The 24,473-nt window shown below is 40.1% G+C and overlaps 1 protein-coding gene across 2 annotated transcripts in view; it reads right to left on the minus strand.

Moving 5' to 3' along the window:
- The window catches only part of Ost48 (dolichyl-diphosphooligosaccharide--protein glycosyltransferase non-catalytic subunit Ost48), a 39,459-nt gene that overhangs the window by 6,071 nt on the left and 8,915 nt on the right, over positions 1-24,473 (minus strand). For both annotated transcript variants that reach the window (XM_053771627.2, XM_053771628.2), the window contains exons 3-7: positions 17,947-18,083; positions 7,203-7,367; positions 6,856-7,060; positions 5,036-5,154; positions 376-531 (exon numbers count right to left, since the gene is read on the minus strand). In XM_053771627.2, the coding sequence (XP_053627602.1) occupies positions 376-531; positions 5,036-5,154; positions 6,856-7,060; positions 7,203-7,367; positions 17,947-18,083 (782 nt within the window). The remainder of the gene's footprint in view (positions 1-375; positions 532-5,035; positions 5,155-6,855; positions 7,061-7,202; positions 7,368-17,946; positions 18,084-24,473) is intronic.

The following is a 24,473-nucleotide window of genomic DNA, read 5'->3' on the forward strand; positions in this document are numbered from 1 at the left end:
ATGTTTAAAATCCATGCTTCACACCCACGTAAGTGCTCGTGCCACTGTGATACGTTTCTCTTTTTGCCTCCATAGATAACATTCTTTGTCTCCACAGATGCCTCAATGCACCATCATCTTTTGTAGACCTGCCCGCCAACAAGTAAACTCCCAAATATTTGAACACATCCACAACAATGTATTTATTTATACTCTAAAGGGTACAGCTTCTCATTCATTACAAGGGAGTATATAGGCTTTGTGAATCATTTGCTGCTAAACAGATCTTGCTCAGGAATAACAATTATTCATAGCTAGAGAAACAATCAATGAAAGTTTAAGATTAAGATAAATTTTGTTTTACTTGTCTAAGAATGCTAAATTTATATAACCTACCACATCTTGTTTGATTGTGTAGGCTGATGGAGGCTCTGACTCGCCCTGAAGGTGATGCTTTACTGAAGCTACTCGCAGTACACCTTCCTCCATGAAGACCCATCTACTCAAGGCTTCCACTACTTTTCCATTTCCAGAGCGTTCATAAAAAGCTCCCTGGAATGCAAGCACTTCATTAATAAATACAAGCTAAAATTTTGACAAAAGTATTCACTAGAGGAACTTTGGAATCCAAGTGTATTATCAATAGAAGAGTCAAGCATTTCATTTTGTTTTAATATTGGGATAAAAGTAATACATTTATTTTAGTTATGGCAGTAGCAAAACTACATGATGCACTACTATCATTACCAAGCTCCATAATTTTAAGTGGTGGAAGTAGTTACTAAAAAAAAAAAAAAAAAAAAAAAAAAAAAAAAAAAAAAAAAAAAAAAAAAAAAAAAAAATTATTTCATGATAATTGGGTTAAAGGATACTTACTCAAATAACACATTTTTCATATCTTTCAAACTCTGGAGCCAGAAAGAAATTACCATCAGCAAAATAAGAAAACCCCCACAGCACTGAGTGTGTTTCACTAGCTATTTGTAAGAATGCCCTACAGAATGTCATTCATCCCTCAATAAAACTTTGCTCCACTTCTGTACTATTCATCATTACATCACGTGCTGCTGCCAATACAAAGTATCAGGTTGTTACTTTCAGACACCATATCTGCTGCCACCTTTTTGTACCTTCAAAATTTACTGATATACAGTAGACCGTCATTTAACACGGTAGTTACGTTCCTGAAATTGGAGTGTCAGGTAAAACCATGTTAGATGAACTGAAGAACTAGTGGGAAAAATAGGGTTACATTCCTGGGAGCCCCAAAAAAGCCTAAACTTTTTTTTAGGCCTCCACATCTTACAAAAATAAAAGTGAATATGGAATTGTAGTTCACTGTTGTGATGTATAATGTTGTTTTTACTGGTTAAGACTACAAATGTAACAGAAATAATAGTATTTCTTACCTTAAATTGTGGGTGCTGGTGTTTGTGGATGATTGTGAAGAGAGTGGAGAGTTATGCTGTAGCCTTACTGGTCTGAGGTGGATAGTAGAGGTTCTGGTACTGGAGTGTCCAACTTCAAGTCATTGAGTCATTCAGTCAAGTCAGCAAGTCATTCAGTCAAGTCAGTAAGTCATTCAGTCAACCAAACTCATGTTTACCTCTTTTTATGTGTACAAAGTAACGCTTCATTACGGTTATTTCTTGTTTAATATCCTCGTTTCCTTCGTTAATTCTAAGACTTAAATGCTTATACCTTTTCTTGCCACTTTCAGCAACATTGGTATGCCTACTGGGTGTCATGATTGCTTGGCAGATACAAGATATAGTAATTAAAAGATCAAAACATAATTCACAAACACAGCTAGCTTGTAGCAAAGAAAGACTGGACACACATGAAATATGAATGCTGGGATGATGGGGGTGGTGTCAGGGGATGGCACGAGGCCTCCCTGGCTGATCCACAACAAGGGGGCCGCTTGAGGAAAAGGGAATTTTTTTCCTTCCCACAAACTGAACCATGTTAAATTAATTTTACGATGTGTTACATAAAATTATGCCGCAATTCTTCAATCGTGCTATACCCGAATCGTGCCAAATAAACTTGTTCTAAATGATGGTCTACTGTACTTTCTTCACTATTTTTTCATTTTGAATAACCTAAAAGTAGTGTAGGAATATACACGCTATAATTTATGCCCTGAGTATTTCTCCCTCTTTATTTTTTGCATTCATATTAGTGTGAAGTTTATTTTGGTTCCTTTTATTCTGATAACACCATACATGCTCCACAGATTGGCCATGCTTCTTTCTCATAACAAGACTAAACCCACTGATTCAAATCCATACATGTGGGATACAGCCCTCAAGCCACATTTATTTCTACAGAATCATGTTTTCTAATCAATACTTAGCACTTTCATTACACTGATAGCCACCTTCCTTTCTTCCTTCCCTAACACATCATATAAATTTATTTTTTTTAACCACACTGGCCATCTCCCACCAAGGAACGTGATCCAAAAAAGGAAACACTTTTACCATCATTTACACTACCACTGTCTTGCTAGAGGCATGCAAATATGAAAGTTTAGACGTCCCTCTAAACAGCAAATATCCCAAAACCCTCCTTCAGAGTACCTCCACCTTCAGGAATCAAGTCCAGCTAACTAAGATTCCCTGAATCCTTCACAAAATATTAACTTGCTCACACTCCAACAGCTCTTGTTAGCTATAACTCCAAGTACACCTACCATCCGACTTACGACCACTCGACTTACGACCGTGTTTTTTTTGCCAAATTTCTGGGAAATAAACAACTATTTGTGTTGTACACAGTGTTTATCCTAAACCTTACAGTATAAAATACTGTAAAACATGAAATACCAAAATAAAACAAAATAAAGTCATTACAAAAATGTGATGTTGATATTCATCACATCCCAGCACTCATTTGATTCACCATCATGTAATAAATAATAATCCTGTCAAGTCTGGATAAAAGTTACGTCAGAGATTACTGAAAATGCTACTCCACATGAACAGATTATTGCATCAAAATGCACATATTAGTCCTCTTATAAGGAAATTCAGCAGAAATTTTCATAATACATTTCATCCCTATTTAAAGCATAACTTCAACATTTCCCAAGGAATTCTACATGCTGGTCTAGTTGCAATGTGAATGAAATATTAAAACTATGGTACTGGGAAAAATTATATGCTAGGGAAGAGTAATAATACTGCAATGTAGTTTGAAAGCGGCCTTTTTTCATGAATTAAAGGAAATTTAAATTCTTGATAATGAATATGCATTACAGACAAATGCAGTAACTGCCCCGCAACAGCAAATTCATCAGCTGGTGTAAGGAATGCCTCCTGTATATTCAATATATGATACCTCATATCACAGATCACTAAAAAGCACAGACTGGTTGTTAACCGACTCTGAAGTGATCCTTCTCACTCAATATTCCTTCTCTCTTATTTTTCCCCTCCTATTTCCCTTCATCCTCCTAGCCAAAGGCTATAAAGGTGTAATAAACACTACACAATGCGTTATTTAGATTACAGCTATCTGCATTGTTGATTTAATCTGAGATGGAGAGGCTGAGTGAAGCAATATTTGGTAAACAGTTAAATAACGATGATATGATCAACATCAGAAAAGTGTGAGGGGTAATTAATGGGTATCAATTAAAGTTAATTAACCCTTTCAGGGTTTCGGCCATACTAGTACGGCTTACGAGCCAGGGTTTTTGACGTACTAGTACAGCTTACGGGCCAGGGTTTTTGATGTACTAGTACGCCTAAATTCCAGCGCCCTCAAATCTAGTGAGAGAAAGCTAATAGGCCTACATATGAAAGAATGGGTCTATGTGGTCAGTGTGCGCGGTATAAAAAAAATCCTGCAGCACACAGTGCGTAATGAGAAAAAAAAAAACTTTGACCGTGTTTTTGGATTAAAACAGCGACTTTGCACTATATTTTCGTATGGTATTTATTGTTGTATTCTAGTTTTCTGGTCTCATTTTATAGAATGGAAGACATATTACAGAAATTGAGATGATTTTGACTGGTTTTACAAAGAAAAGTACCTTGAAATTGAGCTCAAAATAGCAGAAATGTTCGACTTTTACCAAAGTTCAAAAGTAAACAAATCATGCTATACGTCCAATATACGTTAACTGGTGAGTCTAATATTCTTTCACAAGTGCGCTGATATTATTTATACCATTCCTACACCAATGCAGTAGTCTGCATAACAGTAAATCTTCTATTTTTTTGTGAGAATAAAAATTCCAAGTGGAAAGCAAAAGAATGTAAGAGGGGCATGGGAAAGTGACTAATGAACAGAGGAAATGTTATTTTCGTGCCAGGAATATCTTTCTTGTTTATTCTGGACCCTATTTGGAAATTGGCATCTTTTGAAATTTGTGTGAAATTGGCAAAATTGCTAAATTCTGACCACTGTATTGGATAGTTGAAATTGGTAAATGGGTGGTTTCTTGCACTCATTCGATAGAAAAAATGGAGTGCCAGCGAAATAGTTATGATTTTTGTCAACAAGTATACTGGAATTGGCAGAAAATAGGGCTCAAAGTGGGCAAAATTGCCGATGCAAAAACACTGTCTAGACCGCTAACTTCACGAGAGCATAATTCCGTAAGTTTTCCATCAAATTTCATACTTTTGGTGTCATTATGATCGGGAAAGATTCTCTATCTTTTCATTAGAATTTTTTTTTTTTTTAAATTTGGCCGACCCAGAGAACAAGTCTTTGAGAGGGCCTGTCGACCCTGAAAGGGTTAAACCAGACCAAAAGTCTTAGGGCTACCAGAGTCTCACTCTGACATTAGAACATTATTGATTTATCAAGGCTCTATAGTATAATGAAGTCAGTTGCAGATTGGTCATCTGTTAGGCCAAGGTTGATGTTGCAGTCTCCTGTTAGTAGGTGGTGCTTATCTGTGTATCTGTAATCAGTGTTTTAGTTTATCACGAAAAGCTGGGATATTATACATAACCCATTTTGTATAAATTTATAGTTTTAAAAGATTTTTAATATTACTGTATTTAAAATGCTATGTACTCATTACAAATTTCTTTACCTGTGGAGTCTGAACAGAAGCCATGATAAAAGCATCAGAGAAGAACTCTAGGGAGCCAGAAACTATAACACGGGCATTATTGCGGGCCTGCAGTGCTGCCACAAGCAACATGTTCTGACCTGCAACACACAACAAATTGTCTATGCTTTTCTTTTAACACAGTATATTGTATATACAGCAGTACAATACAATATATACATTGTATATACTGTAGTCTAAAAAATTATACACAAATAACGTGTACACAGGAGAGAGGAGCTTATGATGACGTTTTGGTCTGACTTGGACCATTTATAGTTACAGTATGACTTTGTAAATGGTCCAAGTCAGACTGAAACATCGTCGTAAGCTCCTCTCTCCTATGTGCAGGTTATTTGAGAGTTGATCCAATCACAGTATTGTTCCTTTTTTGTTTTTTTAAAAATTATGTTTTATAATAAATAAATAAACAGGCAAATGCAGCAACACATCACAAGTGTTTAATGTTCCACAAAGCCTGCTTCGATCATTCATGTTTTCTCTTGATGTCCGACACTAAATTAAACAACCACAAGATTTTATTCAAAATGCACTCATACTTTTCGGTCAATACTTAGCAGATTAGAGCAATATTTAAAGACATTAAAAAAAAAAAAAAAAAATTAAATCATTCAGATATGCAAAATTTCCTATTACCCATGGCTTCAGGTCACCTCCAGAAACTCAACTCTCCCAATGAATAACAAGACTCATCTGCACTTATGAAAATACAGCATTAACCCTTGCTCAACATTGTCCTTTAAATTTGGGCTTTCAGGTACATACCCCCATCACCAGCAAGGCTTCTTTGTACTATAAATAGGGTGTAAACACAGTGTCCTTATTCTTTTTTTTTTTTTTTTATTATCACACCGGCCGATTCCCACCAAGGCAGGGTGGCCCGAAAAAGAAAAACTTTCACCATCATTCACTCCATCACTGTCTTGCCAGAAGGGTGCTTTACACTACAGTTTTTAAACTGCAACATTAACACCCCTCCTTCAGAGTGCAGGCACTGTACTTCCCATCTCCAGGACTCAAGTCCGGCCTGCCGGTTTCCCTGAATCCCTTCATAAATGTTACTTTGCTCACACTCCAACAGCACGTCAAGTATTAAAAACCATTTGTCTCCATTCACTCCTATCAAACACGCTCACGCATGCCTGCTGGAAGTCCAAGCCCTTCGCACACAAAACCTCCTTTACCCCCTCCCTCCAACCCTTCCTAGGCCGACCCCTACCCCGCCTTCCTTCCACTACAGACTGATACACTCTTGAAGTCATTCTGTTTCGCTCCATTCTCTCTACATGTCCGAACCACCTCAACAACCCTTCCTCAGCCCTCTGGACAACAGTTTTGGTAATCCCGCACCTCCTCCTAACTTCCAAACTACGAATTCTCTGCATTATATTCACACCACACATTGCCCTCAGACATGACATCTCCACTGCCTCCAGCCTTCTCCTCGCTGCAACATTCATCACCCATGCTTCACACCCATATAAGAGCGTTGGTAAAACTATACTCTCATACATTCCCCTCTTTGCCTCCAAGGACAAAGTTCTTTGTCTCCACAGACTCCTAAGTGCACCACTCACTCTTTTTCCCTCATCAATTCTATGATTCACCTCATCTTTCATAGACCCATCCGCTGACACGTCCACTCCCAAATATCTGAATACGTTCACCTTATTCTTACGCAATATAAATTTGAGATCACCATATTAACTATCCACAAGCTTCTGACTGAGCACATGCCATGCAGGTGCTAAGAAACTATAGTACCACTGCACTAAACCAACCTGTAGCATGTGGGTAATCTGTTATGGCCTGGGTGGGGTTATAACAGTAGGCAGTGGAGGGTGCTCTCAAGACAGGGAGCACAAGTGGGTTATCAGCATCGGTGATGAGTCCTGTTCCACGATACAAGAGTGGAACTGCATCCCTAGGCCCTACCATAACTTCAGATTCAATTAATCCTGCACTTGGTGAAGCAATGAGCGTGTGCTGAAAAAAATCAATGCAAAAAATCTATCAAAAGTTAGAAAAAATTAAATAGATATGATTATCAATTCAATATTGAAAGAAAACATTAAAAATATTTTGGTTTCAGGTTTTGATTGTGCCGAATATAAGCAACATGCATTACCTGCCCATCATCGTTGGCATCATAGTGTAGATGGTCAATGACTGCTGCACCTTCCTCATCCATCTCTACCCCGACCTCAGTCACTAGTTCACGGATCAAGTCTGCAGCATCCCGAGATCCTGCCACTAGTACACTTCCACCACCATCAACGAACTCCACAATAGTCTTTTGAAAAGCAAAAAAGGAGAAAGGAACATATGTCATTTGTTTTGCTTTAGCCTGAAAATAAGGTCCTGCCTGTACAATCAGAGAGAAGTCTTAGTGGATACTTGCCAGAATTCTGATTCCTATAGTGAGTGTGCTGAAACCATCTTGGAACTTAGTACAATTACAGCTTCTAACAAGTGTTAAATGACAGTCGATTGTTACTGTATGAACCATGGTCATTTTAGTAGTACAAGTAAAGTTAAGCGAATTAACAGCATATTAAATAAGTAGCAATTATGGTACAAAAATTATTTCTGCATGTAGAGAGCAAACCTAGTCTAATTTTTCCCAAAAAAATGCACATTAGAAAAGCATTATGGTCTATTTATTTTATTTATAAGGATACATGATTACAAAGCAGTTAATGCTGAATTATAAGACTACATGGTTTCCAGATGTCTTTTGTAAGACTAAGAATAAAGAGCTATAATGGCTGTGAGATTAAAGACAGACAGCATAAGAATCTATTCCAAAATTAGCAAGACAGACAGACAGGTACTGCCAAAACAGACAGACAGGACACTGTCATTCGGAGGGCCATCTAAACTGTGATGGCTGTATACTTCTGGCAAGAGAGCAACTGAGTGAATGAATGGTGAATGCATCATCTTTTATCAGGTCACCCTACCTTGGTGGGAGATGGCCAGTGCTAAAAATTATTCACTATTATAAATAAATAAATAAATGTATGAATGATGATGAAGGTGTAGAATGATGATGGTTTTTTTTTTGGGGTCACCCTGCCTAGGTGGGACACAGCCAACTTGTCTCAAAAATATAATAATATCTTCTTTTTTTCAACACACCGGCCATATCCCACCGAGGTGGGGTTTACCTGGAGTTTACCTGGAGAGAGTTTCGGGGGTCAACGACCCCGCGGCCCGGTCTGTGACCAGGCCTCCTTTGGGGTGGCCCAAAAGGAAAAACGAAAGTTTCTCCTTTTACATTTAGTAATATATTCAGGAAAAGAGGTTACTAGCCCCTTGCTCCTGGCATTGTAGTCGCCTCTTACAACATGCATGGCTTACGGAGGAAGAATTCTGTTCCACTTACCCATGGAGGTAAGAGGAAATAAACAAAAACAAGAACTAGTAAGAAAAATAGAAGAAAACCCAGAGGGGTGTGTACATATATCCTTGTACATGTATGTGTAGTGTGACCTAAGTATAAGAAGAAGTAGCATGACGTACCTGAAATCTTGCACGTTCATGAGACAGATAAAAGACACCAGCAATCCTACCATCATGTAAAACAATTACAGGTTTCCATTTTACACTCACTTGGCAGAACGGTAGTACCTCCCTGGGCGGTTGCTGTCTACCAACCTACTACCAACATATACATACATATATATATATATATATATATATATATATATATATCTTTCTTCTTTCTTTCAACACACCGGCCGTATCCCACCGAGGCAGGGTGGCCCAAAAGGAAAAACGTAAGTTTCTCCTTTTACATTTAGTAATACATACAGGAGAAGGGGGTTACTAGCCCCTTGCTCCCGGCATTTTAGTCGCCTCATACAACACGCATGGCTTACGGAGGAAGAATTCTGTTCCACTTCCCCATGGAGATAAGAGGAAATAAACAAGAAGAAGAACTAGTAAGAAAATAGAAGAAAACCCAGAGGGGTGTGTGTATATATATGCTTGTACATGTATGTGTAGTGTGACCTAAGTATAAGAAGAAGTAGCATGACGTACCTGAAATCTTGCACGTTCATGAGACAGATAAAAGACACCAGCAATCCTACCATCATGTAAAACAATTACAGGTTTCCATTTTACACTCACTTGGCAGAACGGTAGTACCTCCCTGGGCGGTTGCTGTCTACCAACCTACTACCAACATATACATACATACATATATATATATATATATATATATATATATATATATATATATATATATATATATATATATATATATATATATATATATATATATATATATATATATATATATACATTATATATTATAGGTAGTAGGTTGGTAGACAGCAACCACCCAGGGAGGTACTACCGTTCTGCCAAGCGAGTGTAAAACAAAAGCCTGTAATTGTTTTACATGATGGTAAGATTGCTGGTGTCCATTTTTCTGTCTCACAAACACGCAAGGTTTCAGGTACGTCTTGCTACTTCTACTTACACTTATGTCACACTACACATACATGTACAAACATATATATACACACCCCTCTGGGTTTTCTTCTATTTTCTTACTAGTTCTTGTTCTTGTTTATTTCCTCTTACCTCCATGGGGAAGTGGAACAGAATTCTTCCTCCATAAGCCATGCTTGTTGTAAGAGGCGACTAAAATGCCAGGAGCGGGGGGCTAGTGACCCCTTCTCCTGTATATATTACTAAATGTAAAAGGAGAAACTTTCGTTTTTCCTTTTGGGCCGCCCCGCCTCGGTGGAATATGGCCGGTGTGTTAAAAAAAAAAAAAATTATTATATTTTTTTATTATCACACTGGCCGATTCCCACCAAGGCAGGGTGGCCCAAAAAAGAAAAACTTTCACCAGCATTCACTCCATCACTGTCTTGCCAGAAGGGTGCTTTACACTAGTTTTTAAAGCACCCTTCTGGCAAGACAGTGATGGAGCGAATGATGGTGAAAGTTTTTCTTTTTCGGGCCACCCTGCCTTGGTGGGAATTGGCCAGTGTGATAATAAAAAAATATAATTTTTTTTTTTCAACACACCGGCCGTATTCCACCGAGGCAGGGTGGTAGACAGCAACCACCCAAGAAAGTACTACCGTCCTGCCAGATGACTGTGAAACAGAAACCTGTAACTGTTTTGCATGATGGTAGGATTGCTGGTTTCTTTTTCTGTCTCATAAACATGCTAGATAACAGGGATATCTTGCTACTCCTACTTACACTTTGGTCACACTTCACAGACACGCACATGCATATATATATACATACATCTAGTACATGTAGTAGGTTGGTAGACAGCAACCGCCCAGGGAGGTACTACCGTCCTGCCAAGTGAGTGTAAAATGAAAGCCTGTAATTGTTTTACATGATGGTAGGATTGCTGGTGTCCTTTTTTCTGTCTCATAAACATGCAAGATTTCAGGTACGTCTTGCTACTTCTACTTACACTTAGGTCCCACTACACATATATGTACAAGCATATATATATACACACACACACACCTCTGGGTTTTCTGCTATTTTCTTTCTAGTTCTTATTCTTGCTTATTTCCTCTTACCTCCATGGGGAAGTGGAACAGAATTCTTCATCCGTAAGCCATGCGTGTTGTACGAGGCGACTAAAATGCCGGGAGCAAGGGGCTAGTAACCCATTCTCCTGTATAAATTACTAAACTTAAAAAAGAGAAACTTTTGTTTTTCTTTTTGGGCCGCCCTGCCTCGGTGGGATACGGCCGGTTTGTTGAAAGAAGAAAGATCTAGGTTTTTCTCCTTTTTCTAAATAGCTATTGTTCTTCTTTATTTCTTCTATTGTCCATGGGGAAGTGGAAAAGAATCTTTCCTCCGTAAGCCATGCGTGTCGTATGAGGCGACTAAAATGCCGGGAGCAATGGGCTAGTAACCCCTTCTCCTGTAGACATTTACTAAAAAAGAGAAAGAGAGAAAAAAAAATATATATATAATACACTTTGACAATTTTCTTCTTCTCATTCTTTTTAGTAATCTTTACAGGAAAAGGGGTTACTAGCCCATTGTTCCCGGCATTTTAGTTGACTTTTACAACACGCATGGCTTACGGAGGAAAGATTCTTATTCCACTTCCCCATGGATATAAAAGGAAAAGTAATAAGATCAAACTATTAAGATAAAATCTAAGAAAACTCAGATGAGTGTGTATAAATAAATGTGTACATGTATGTGTAGTGTGACCTAAGTGTAAGTATAAGTAGCAAGACATACCTGTAATCTTGCATATTTATGAGACAGACAAAAGACATCAGTAATCCTACCATCATGTAAAACAATTACAGGTTTTCGTTCTACACTCACTTGGCAGGATGGTAGTACCTCCCTGGGTGGTTGATAGATAGGAGTGAATGGAGACGAATGGTACTTGGGACCTGACAATCTGTTGGAGTGTGAGCAGGGTAATATTTAGTGAAGGGATTCAGGGAAACCGGTTATTTTCATATAGTCGGACTTGAGTCCTGGAAATGGGAAGTACAATGCCTGCACTTTAAAGGAGGGGTTTGGGATATTGGCAGTTTGGAGGGATATGTTGTATCTTCATATATGTATGCTTCTAAACTGTTGTATTCTGAGCACCTCTGCAAAAACAGTGATAATGTGTGAGTATGGTGAAAGTGTTGAATGATGATGAAAGTATTTTCTTTTTGGGGATTTTCTTTCTTTTTTGGGTCACCCTGCCTTGGTGGGAGATGGCCAACTTGTTGAAAAAAAAAATAAAAAAAAATAAAAAAAAAAAAAAAAATAATACACAATATATATATATATATATATATATATATATATATATATATATATATATATATATATATATATATATATATATATATATATATATATATATATATATATATATTTTTTTTTTTTTTTTTCAACAAGTCGGCCGTCTCCCACCGAGGCAGGGTGACCCAAAAAAGAAAGAAAATCCCCAAAAAAAGAAAATACTTTAATCATCATTCAACACTTTCACCACACTCACACATTATCACTGCTTTTGCAGAGGTGCTCAGAATACAACAGTTTAGAAGCATATACGTATAAAGATACACAACATATCCCTCCAAACTGCCAATATCCCAAACCCCTCCTTTAAAGTGCAGGCATTGTACTTCCCATTTCCAGGACTCAAGTCCGACTATATGAAAATAACCGGTTTCCCTGAATCCCTTCACTAATTATTACCCTGCTCACACTCCAACAGATCGTCAGGTCCCAAATATCATTCGTCTCCATTCACTCCTATCTAACACGCTCATGCACGCTTGTTGGAAGTCCAAGCCCCTCGCCCACAAAACCTCCTTTACCCCCTCTTTCCAACCCTTTTGAGGACGACCCCTACCCCGCCCTCCTTCCCCTATAGATTTATATGCTTTCCATGTCATTCTACTTTGATCCATTCTCTCTAAATGACCAAACCACCTCAACAACCCCTCTTCTGCCATCTGACTAATGCTTTTATTAACTCCACACCTTCTCCTAATTTCCACACTCTAAATTTTCTGCATAATATATACACCACACATTGCCCTTAGACAGGACATCTCCACTGCCTCCAACCGTCTCCTCGCTGCTGCATTTACCACCCAAGCTTCACATCCATATAAGAGTGTTGGTACTACTATACTTTCATACATTCCCTTCTTTGCCTCCATAGATAACGTTTTTTGACTCCACATATACCTCAACGCACCACTCGCCTTTTTTCCCTCATCAATTCTATGATTAACCTCATCCTTCATAAATCCATCCGCCGACACGTCAACTCCCAAGTGTATCTGAAAACATTCACTTCTTCCATACTCCTCCTCCCCAATTTGATATCCAATTTTTCTTTATCTAAATAATTTGACACCCTCATCACCTTACTCTTTTCTATGTTCACTTTCAACTTTCTACCTTTACACACATTCTCAAACTCATCCACTAACCTTCGAAATTTTTCTTTAGAATCTCCCATAAGCACAGTATCATCAGCAAAAAGTAACTGTCTCAATTCCCATTTTGAATTTGATTCCCCATAATTTAATCCCACCCCTCTCCCAAACACCCTAGCATTTACTTCTTTTACAACCCCATCTATAAATATATTAAACAACCATGGTGACATTACACATCCCCGTCTAAGACCTACTTTTACCGGGAAGTATTCTCCCTCTCTTCTACACACCCTAACCTGAGCCTCACTATCCTCATAAAAGCTCTTTACAGCATTTAGTAACTTACCACCTATTCCATAAACTTGCAACATCTGCCACATTGCTCCTCTATCCACTTTCATATGCCTTTTCTAAATCCATAAATGCAATAAAAACTTCCCTACCTTTATCTAAATACTGTTCACATATATGCTTCAATGTAAACACTTGATCTACACATCCCCTACCCACTCTGAAGCCTCCTTGCTCATCCGCAATTCTACATTCTGTCTTACCTCTAATTCTTTCAATTATAACTCTACCGTATACTTTTCCTGGTATACTCAGTAAACTTATTCCTCTATAATTTTTACAATCTCTTTTGTCCCCTTTCCCTTTATATAAAGGGACTATACATGCTCTCCGCCAATCCCTAGGTACCTTCCCCCCTTTCATACATTTATTAAACAAAAGTACCAACCACTCCAACACTATATCCCCCCCTGCTTTTAACCCTTTGAGGGTTTTCGTCGTACTAGTACGTCTTACGCGTAGGGGTTTTTGACGTACTAGTACTCATAAATTCTAGCGACCTCAAATCTAGTGGGAGAAAGCTGGTAGGCCTTCATATGAAAGAATGGGTCTATGTGGTCAGTGTGCACAGTCTAAAAAAAATCCTGCAGCACACGGTGCATAATGAGAAAAAAAAAACTTTTTCCATTTTTTTTTAATAAATCAGCGACTTTGCAGTGTATTTTCGTATAGTATTTATTGTTGTATTCTAGTTTTCTTGGTCTCATTTTATAGAATGGAAGACATATTACTGAAATTGAGATGATTTTGACTGGTTTTACAATGAAAGGTGTCTTGAAAATGAGCTCAAAGTAGCAGAAATGTTCGATTTTTACCAAACTTCAAAAGTAAACAAATCGTGCCAAGCGTGCAATACACGTCAACTGGTGAGTCTAATATTCTTTCACAAGTGCACCAATAATATTTATACCATTTTTTACACTAATGCAGTAGTCTGCATAACAGTAAATCTTATATTTTTTGTGAGAATAAAAATTCAAAGTGGAAAGCAAAAGAATATAAGAGGGGCCTTGAGACGTGACTAATGACTAGAGGAAATGTCATTTTAGTGCCAGGAATGTCTTTCTTGTTTATTCTGGACCCTATTCCGAAATTGGCATCTTTTGAAATTTGTGTGAAATTGGCAAAATTGCTAAATTCTGACCACTGTACTGGATAGTTGAATTTATAAATGGGTGGTTTCTTGCACCCATTCGATAGAAAAAATGGAGTTCTAGCGAAATATTCATGTTTTTTGTCGACTAGTACAGTGAAATTGGCCGAAAATGGGGCTCAAAGTGGGCAAAATCGCCGATCCGTAAACATCGCCGAGACCGCTAACTTTGCGAGAGCATAATTCCGTAAGTTTTCTATCAAATTTCAAACTTTTGGTGTCGTTATGATCGGGAAAAGATTCTCTATCTTTTCATAAGAGAAAATAATTTTTTTTTTTTTTTAAATTTGGCCGACCCTGAGAACGAGTTTCGGAGAGGGCCTGTCGACCCTCAAAGGGTTAACATTTCTGTCATGATCCCATCAGTTCCAGCTGCTTTACCCCCTTTCGTTCTACGTAATGCCTCACGTACCTCCACCACACTTACATTCTGCTCTTCTTCACTCCTAAAAGAGGGTATACCTTCCTGGCCAGTGCATGAAATTACCGCCTCCCTTTCTTCCTCAACATTTGAAAGTTCCTCAAAATATTCTTGCCATCTACCTAATACCTCCCTCTCCCCATCTACTAACTCCCCTACTCTGTTTTTAACGGACAAATCCATACTTTCCCTAGGCTTTCTTAACTTGTTTAACTCACTCCAAAATTTTTTCTTATTTTCATTAAAATTTCTTGACAGTACCTCTCCCACTCTTTCATCTGCTCTCCTTTTGCACTCTCTCACCACTCTCTTCACCTTTCTTTTACTCTCCATATACTCTGCTCTTCTTATAACACTTCTGCTTTGTAAAAACCTCTCGTAAGCTACCTTTTTCTCTTTTATCACACCCTTTACTTCATCATTCCACCAATCACTCCTCTTTCCTCCTGCCTCCACCCTCCTATAACCACAAACTTCTGCCCCACATTCTAATACTGCATTTTTAAAACTATTCCAACCCTCTTCAACCCCCCCACTACTCATCTTTGCACTAGCCCACCTTTCTGCCAATAGTCGCTTATATCTCGCCCGAACTTCCTCCTCCCTTAGTTTATACACTTTCACCTCCCTCTTACTTGTTGTTGCCACCTTCCTCTTTTCCCATCTACCTCTTACTCTAACTGTAGCTACAACTAAATAATGATCTGATATATCAGTTGCCCCTCTATAAACATGTACATCCTGGAGCCTACCCATCAACCTTTTATCCACCAATACATAATCTAACAAATTACTTTCATTACGTGCTACATCATACCTTGTATATTTATTTATCCTCTTTTTCATAAAATATGTATTACTTATTACCAAATTTCTTTCTACACATAGCTCAATTGAAGGCTCCCCATTTACATTTACCCCTGGCACCCCAAATTTACCTACTACTCCCTCCATAACATTTTTACCCACTTTAGCATTGAAATCCCCAACCACCATTACTCTCACACTTGATTCAAAACTCCCCACGCATTCACTCAACATTTCCCAGAATCTCTCTCTCTCTCCTCTACACTTCTCTCTTCTCCAGGTGCATATACGCTTACTATAACCCACTTTTCACATCCAATCTTTATTTTACTCCACATAATCCTTGAATTTATGCATTTGTAGTCCCTCTTTTCCTGCCATAGCTTATCCTTCAACATTATTGCTGCTGCTGCTACATACATACATACATACATACATATACATATATATATATATATATATATATATATATATATATATATATATATATATATATATATATTTATTTTTTCAACAAGTCGGCCGTCTCCCACCGAGGCAGGGTGACCCAAAAAAGATAGAAAATCCCCAAAAAGAAAATACTTTCATCATCATTCAACACTTTCACCACATTCACACATTATCACTGCTTTTGCAGAGGTGCTCAGAATACAACAGTTTAGAAGCATATACGTATAAAGATACACAACATATCCCTCCAAACTGCCAATATCCCAAACCCCTCCTTTAAAGTGCAGGCATTGTACTTCCCATTTCCAGGACTCAAGTTCGACTATATGAAAATAACCGGTTTCCCTGAATCCCTTCACTAAATATTACCCTGCTCACACTCCAACAGATCGTCAGGTCCCAAGTATCATTCGTCTCCATTCACTCCTATCTAACACGCTCATGCACGTTTGCTGGAAGTCCAAGCCCCTTGCCCACAAAACCTCCTTTACCCCCTCTTTCCAACCCTTTCGAGGATGACCCCTACCCCTCTTTCCTTCCCCTATAGATTTATATGTTTTCCATGTCATTCTACTTTGATCCATTCTCTCTAAATGACCAAACCACCTCAACAACCCCTCTTCTGCCCTCTGACTAATGCTTTTATTAACTCCACACCTTCTCCTAATTTCCACACTCTAAATTTTCTGCATAATATATACACCACACATTGCCCTTAGACAGGACATCTCCACTGCCTCCAACCATCTCCTCGCTGCTGCATTTACCACCCAAGCTTCACATCCATATAAGAGTGTTGGTACTACTATACTTTCATATACTCATACTCAAGATCAGATGCGAGCTTGGGTACACTGATGAGGCAAGTAACTTCTCTGAATTTGGTAATACTTTTGGAAAGGATGTGACATTAGTCATACACAACCCTTATAGTGAAGGAAGGGGAAATTAAAAGATATACTGAGTGAGAAAGGGTTGGTGAAATAACACTGGATACCCAAATTTAGTTAAGAGCTAGATGAATAAGGAAATAAGTGATGTTTTAAAGAAGAAAGTAAATTTTTTCTTATGAATATTGCAGAAGCCAATTAAAAAGGAACTGCTTCCTATGGAACAGTCAATGGAAGAACATCATTCCAGTGACAGAAGAATTCTTTATTTGGATATTCTTAGGCAGAAAGAGAATTACGTAGTATACATGTTAGGAGAATAGTCATCTACAGCAATTACAATTATGCAGGAAAAAGTCAAGGTAATATCAGGAAGTATAGACATCATGGTAAATCAGACTATCACAATGAATGAGAATTCTGCTTTTAGGGTTTCAATATACAATATACAATACAATATTCAATATACATGAGTCAACTGAATGCATACAGTATAAATACAACATATCTATTATAGAAAATTCCAGTTATAGGCAGCTATAGGAAAAAGGAATAGATCTAGAGAAAGCCTGGAACACTAGCTACAATTGGAAAAAAATAATTATGCCATGGTTGTATAACGTATATTTCATCCATCGTGATACACCGTAAACTAATAATTAATTATGGGTGTATACAATAATTTGTAACTTAGATTATTTACTATAATTAATATCCTTCCAATTTATTAGTACTGGAAATTTTGAACTAATCAGGATGGGAATAAATTTATTACAACTGGTTAATGCCTTATATATAATATAATGTCAAGTATTGTAAATAATTAGGCATCACATTCATAAAATAAGCTCAAGAAAACTAATGCTATTAACAAAAAATACTAAACTAACCTCTACACTCAGAGCTCCTCCAAACTCTTCAACTCCTGGAGCCAGGATCACGAGGTTCTGGTAAATGTATTCTCCATAGCGAGAAAGTTGTAATGATGGGTCATCTGCTGCCTTCACACTCACTTCATGGCCACGTTCTATTCAAGAAAGCTTAAATTTGAATAAATATATTGCAATCTGCTAATGAAAAAATACAGCTGTAGTTACAGAGGTATGGAAACAAGCATCAGGGTAAATGGTTCAATCTATGACAATGCAAACACAAACAGTAGCTATTTCATTTTGCTTGAAAAAATAGGAGCGAATATTTAACATGGAGTGGAAGGCAGGACGAAAGGGGTCATCCCAGGAAAAGTTGGGGGTACTGTATAAAGGTTTGAGTATCCAGCAAGCTTCTCAAGCAAGTTAGAGAAGAGTGAATGGCTGTGCTGTTAGAGTGTGAGCAAGATATGTTTTATGAAGAGTCCTGGAGCTAGGAAGGGCAGTGACTGCACTATGAAAGATATGTGGGGTTGTTGCAGTTGGAGGGTAATTTGAATTGTAATGTCAACACACTTCCGAAGAGACTGCAACTGGATAAACAATGCTAAGTGCACTTTCTTTTGGGTCGCCCTGCCTTTGGGAAGATGATATCACGAGTTTAGCCTGCAGTCTGCCTCATGTAATATTTATCTGAAAGCTCAAATCATACATTATTATATTTTACCAGAAATAACTGAAATTTTTTTTAAATCCGATATGGTCAGTGTATGAGAAATACATTTCTTCTTTCAGTATTTATGAATTAAATTTATATCAACAGCTGCCTCCACTCTAAGTTAGTCAAGCCATATACTCACTTAACATACATTTCCAAATGTTTGGCCAGAGTCTGGTGAGCATTACTGTACATGTATTACAGAATTATACAATGAAGTATTATCTATTGAAGTATCATGCATTTCTGGGGGCTAACAGCTACTACTGTACAAATACTGACACCCGGTAGGTAACTTTAGTGATTTTTAACAAGGGACTGCTGGACAGCCCTTTTAAACAGATTTGAAAAATATTGTTTTATTTGGTGGCAGTAGTGGTGGTGATAATCACAAACACAGTAATTCCATTATCATTGTCCTCATCGCTGTCGGGCCGTGTGGACGCGCTGCGCAAAAAGCTCCTGCTTTCTCTGTTGCGCAACTTCCTGTTTTCACCAAGATGGCTGCCAGCTACCGCAGGAGGAGCAACACCGTGTGTGTTGACCTTGTTAAAGGGACAATTTATCCGACGAATGCCTCTGTTTTATTTTTTTTTTTTTTTTTTTTTTTTTCAACAAGTCGGCCGTCTCCCACCGAGGCAGGGTGACCCAAAAAAGAAAGAAAATCCCCAAAAAGAAAATACTTTCATCATCATTCAACACTTTCACCACACTCGAACATTATCACTGTTTTTGCAGAGGTGCTCAGAATACAACAGTCTAGAAGCATAAACATATAAAGATACACAACATATCCCTCCAAACTGCCAATATCCCAAACCCCTCCTTTAAAGTGCAGGCATTGTACTTCCCATTTCCAGGACTCAAGTCCGACTATATGAAAATAACCGGTTTCCCTGAATCCCTTCACTAAATATTACCCTGCTCACACTCCAACAGATCGTCAGGTCCCAAGTACCATTCGTCTCCATTCACTCCTATCTAACACGCTCACGCACGCTTGCTGGAAGTCCAAGCCCCTTACCCACAAAACCTCCTTTACCCCCTCTCTCCAACCCTTTCGAGGACGACCCCTACCCCGCCTTCCTTCCCCTATAGATTTATATGCTTTCCATGTCATTCTACTGTGATCCATTCTCTCTAAATGACCAAACCACCTCAACAACCCCTCTTCTGCCCTCTGACTAATACTTTTATTAACTCCACACCTTCTCCTAATTTCCACACTCCGAATTTTCTGCATAATATTTACACCACACATTGCCCTTATTACCAACGATTATACGGGACACGTTTGGCATTGACAATGAAGAACTACATGGAATAGCGCTTAATGGTTCTTCAAGAATCTTCGTAAAGTTCTGCACAGTGGAGGCATATGAAAGGACGGTGACTCAGTACCAGGAGAAGGGCATCACCGTATCATCTGAACTGGAGGTACGCCTGCGGGATGCCTCAAAATACTACACCTGGGTGAGGATCCGCAACGTTCCTTTTGAGGCAGATGAAGTGGATATCAGAGATTTTTCAACGATATGGTGAGGTACATGCTATAACTTTAGGCCGATGGATGGATGGAATCTATGCAGGGTTGCCTGCTGGATCTTACACCGTCAAGATGACATTGAGAAGACCTATTCCCTCGTATGTTGTCCTGGAGGATTTTAGGACACGGATGTGACCTACGCGGGACAACGCAAGACGTGTCGCCTGTGCGGCACTTTTGACCACATGGTGGCTGGGTGTGGTAAAGCAGCAGCGCCGCGGCCTTGGGAACGGCAAGTAGTCACAGAGTCTCTGGCGGCACCTCTGCCGAAGACTATGAGTGCAGTAGGCAAAGGTAATTGGGTGGACGAAGTGGAGGGTGTGGAAGAGAATTGTGTGACGCTACCAGTGGCTTCGGATGCTCCCCCGCAGACAGACCCGGGTGTTGAGCAGCAGCCTGTGGGGGTGGGAGAGGCTGGTGATCTACAGGAGTTATCTACGCCCCTACAGGAGATGATTAAGTCTTTCCTGGACGTACCTGCGGAGGAGAACCCATCTACAGACGGGAGAATTCTGATGTTTGAGAAGGACCTGATTGAGCAGATTCCAGGGCCTCCGGGGTCAGAGTCTGGCATGTTGCAGTTGCTACAGGTGGAAGCTGAGGTGCACAAGGGGAGTGGAAATACTGATATGGAGTTTGTGGGTACATCTAGAAAGAGAGCTGGAGGCTCGTCGGATGAGGAGGTTATAACACCAGCTCAGCGTTCAGGGAAGATGATGTGGGCGGGAGTGATTAAGAAGGGGCAGGGTAGTGCACGGGGGGGGAGGGGGTCCAGGCGGGAAAGAGTGCACGGGAAAAGACAGAAGCAGCAAGAAGTGTAACAGACAGGACACAGAGACATAGAGGAAAGCCACCCTTTCTGAATCTTTAAGTGTCTAACTATAAACGTGAATGGCCTTAGAGCCGACGGTAAACGAGTATGGTTGGAGGATGTTTTGCGGCGTTTTAACATTGATGTGTGTTTTATTCAAGAACACAATTTTAAGTGTGGCAGAGTTGAGGCTGAACGGTTTTAGGATGTATGCTGGTAGTTCAGGGAAATTAAAGGGTGGGGTGGCAGTGGCGGTGAGGGAGTCCAGCCCATTCCACGTGCTCATGTGGGAAGAGGGGGGGAGGGGAGGGTGGCAAGGGTGGAGGGGATATGGGGCGAGATTAGAGCATGTTTTCTGGGGATATATATGCCGGCAGATAGTAACATACGGGTAAAGGTGAATTTTATAAGGGAGGTTTTGCTTTTCTACATGCGGGGTTTACCCACGGTTTCTATAATAGGTGGGGATTGGAACTGTGTAATCAGGAATAAGGATGTGGAGCCGAGAGGGGCAGGGTGTGTGCTTGGGGTATTGAGGGATTTGTCGAGGGATGCAGGGGTTTATGACATAGTCAGGGGCGATGGGTGGAGAGTAGAGCACACGTTTATGAGGAGGGGTTATGCTGCCAGGTTGGATCGTATATATATAACTCGAGATATAACAGTAGAACGTGTAATGACGATTGATTTAGGTTTTTCAGACCATCGTGCTGTTTTGGCAGAGGTGGCATGGGAAGGGGTGGTTTGTAGGTATGTGGGTTATTGGAAAATGAATGTGAGGCTACTTCAGGGGGAGGGGGAGGGGTTGTTTTTTAGGGAATGGTGGAGGCAACTCTGGGAGGTTCGCAACAAAGAGGAGGATGTCTTGGAATGGTGGGAGAAGCACGCTAAATTGCAGATTAAGGAGTATTATCAGCATAGAGGATGGGATGAGGTGAGGTGGAGGTTTGGTTTACAGAAATATTTTGAGTGGCAGCTCAATGATTGTTATGAAGGGGGAGGGGGGGCTAGACATGGAGAAATAGAGGTTTTAAGGGGAAGATTGAGGGATATACAAAATTCTCGTTTTGATGCGATATGTGTGAGGGAAGGTTTAGAGGAGGTTCTATGGGGTGACAAACCGTCAGGATGTGTTTTGAGGAGATTTAGGAATAGGCAACAGATGACCACGATTATGGAATTAGAGGTGTGTAAAGGGGTGGGGGGATATAGGGTGGGGCAGGTACTTAGTACCACCGATGGAATGAGCAATTATGCTGATTATTGGTTTAGGGAGAATTTTAAGCAGGGGGAGGGAGGAGGGAGGGAGGGAGAGATTCTAGGAGAAGGAATTCGGGGTATTTTAGGGGAGGAGGAGAGAGCGGTAGTAGAGGGTAGGATCAGTGAGGAGGAGGTGGAGGAGGCGGTAATGGGCTTGAGTAGGGGAAAAACGCCAGGCATTGATGGAATTCCTAATGATTTCTATATTACACATTGGGATTGTATGAAGGAATGTCTGGTCTCGTTTAACTGTATGAAGGAAAGGGGAGTGTTGGGGGAATCACAGGGCACGGGGGTAGTAGTTTTGGTCTATAAGGGAGGGGGGGGAAGACCTTGGGTGCTTTCAGGGCGATCTCCCTCATGTGTGCTGATTATGAAGTTTTTGCGAAGGTTTTAGGTAATTGTATGAAAAAGGTGCTTGACCGAGTCCTACATAGAGGACAGTGTGGGATTCCAGGTCGAAGTATGCGTGAGGGGCATGGGAGAATTAAGGATTTTGTGGAGGGTAGACAAGGGGGGGATCTTGGGGATTGATTGGAAGCAGGCTTATGACAGTGTAGATAGACGTATGTTGTGGAGTATTTTACAAAAACAGGGTTTTGGGGATGAGAATGTGTGCTGGGTGACTACTTTGTATACGCCTGCAACGGTCAGGGTACAGGTTAATGAGAAGTTAGGGTTGCCGGTGCAGTTGGGGAAGGGTTTGCGACAGGGTTGCCCCTTGTCTCAAATCCTCTTTGCATGCATGCAGGACCCTTTTTATAGGCTTATAGAGAAAGGAGTGTGGGAACAGGGAGAGGTGGGTCCTGGCAGATGTGGTATTGTGGGGTATGTGGATGACAACACAGTTTTGGTGGGAGGGGAAATAGGATTGGGGAATGTGGGACGTATAATAGAGATTTTTGGTGGGGCGACAGGGATGAGGGTTAATGGAGCAAAGTCAAAGTTATTAGAAGTAGGCACGTGGGTGGGTGGGGTGGGGGGGGGAACTGTATGGGTGGAACGTAGTGGATAGAATTAAGATATGTGGGGTTGTGTATATGGCGGACGCTGGGGAGGCGTAGAGAATAAATTCCAAGGAAGTTGTGAGTAGAGCGATGGGTAGGATGCGCGGGTGGAGGGCTGGGGATGTAACATTGCAGCAGAGGGTGGTGGTAGTAAACACACTTGTGTACAGTAAAGTGTGGGGAGTGGCAGAAGTATATCCCCTGAGGTCGTGTGATATTCAGGAACTGGAGAGGGTGGTTTTGAGGTATGTGTGGGGTTATGGGAAGCCATGGCTACGGAAGGAGGTGGTGATGATGGGCGTGCGGCAGGGAGGGCTGGGTCTTATACCGTTGGACACACGAGTGAAGGCAGTGTATGTGAAGCAGTGGTACTTGAGGGTGGGAGGGGAGAGGGGTAGAAGGGTGGGAGAGGTCATGGAGGATGTGCGAAAATGGTGGAAGGGGAAGGCACTATTGGTGTGTGAAGACATGGTGCGAAATTTGTTGGCAGTACGGGAAGCAAAAAAAGTAAGGGTAAGTAGGCTTGGGAGGACAGGTTGGCAGGGTAAAGTGATACAGGGAGTAGCTACATACCCGATGTATGATTGGAAGGGCATTTGGGAAGACTTTCGGAAGATAAGATTAAAGCCAAGGGTTCGTGAAGTGGTTTATAGATTCTTTATGGGAATTCTAGCTACAAGGTCAGCGCTATATAGAATGGGTTATGTAGGTGCGGGCACTTGTTTGCATTGTGGGGAAGAGGAGACGGCTTTTCATGCTGTATATTTTTGTGAAAACTTGGAGTTTGTAAGGACATGGTTAGCGAGGGTCCTGGGTATAGTGGCGGGAGGGGGGAGAAACATTTCGACTTTGAGGGCTTTGCATTTTGATGTGGGCGGGGTTTCCAAGGACATTCGGAGGGCAGTGATGTATGTAGTGGCAGATTTTTTGTATGTGTCTTGGTGCATGCGGGAGGTGGGGGGTGAATGTAGGGTGCGGCCGCTTGCAGCGAGTGTGTATCATACAGTATGCAGAAATAGGCTACTATGTATATGGGAGGGTGTGGGTAAATAGTTTTCCCTTGGGTTATCGTAATCTGACGGTAGGTGTAATGTTAGGGTTGAGTGTAATTTAGAGCTGGATTGGGCTGTTTCTCCCTAAACTGGCATTTTTGTTCTGTTTTGAGATTAGCGGAGGATGGAAGGTGGAATAAAAGTGTGGTAGTAG

The sequence above is a fragment of the Cherax quadricarinatus genome, chromosome 5 (assembly GCF_038502225.1).
Source record: "Cherax quadricarinatus isolate ZL_2023a chromosome 5, ASM3850222v1, whole genome shotgun sequence".
Lineage (NCBI taxonomy): Eukaryota > Metazoa > Arthropoda > Malacostraca > Decapoda > Parastacidae > Cherax > Cherax quadricarinatus.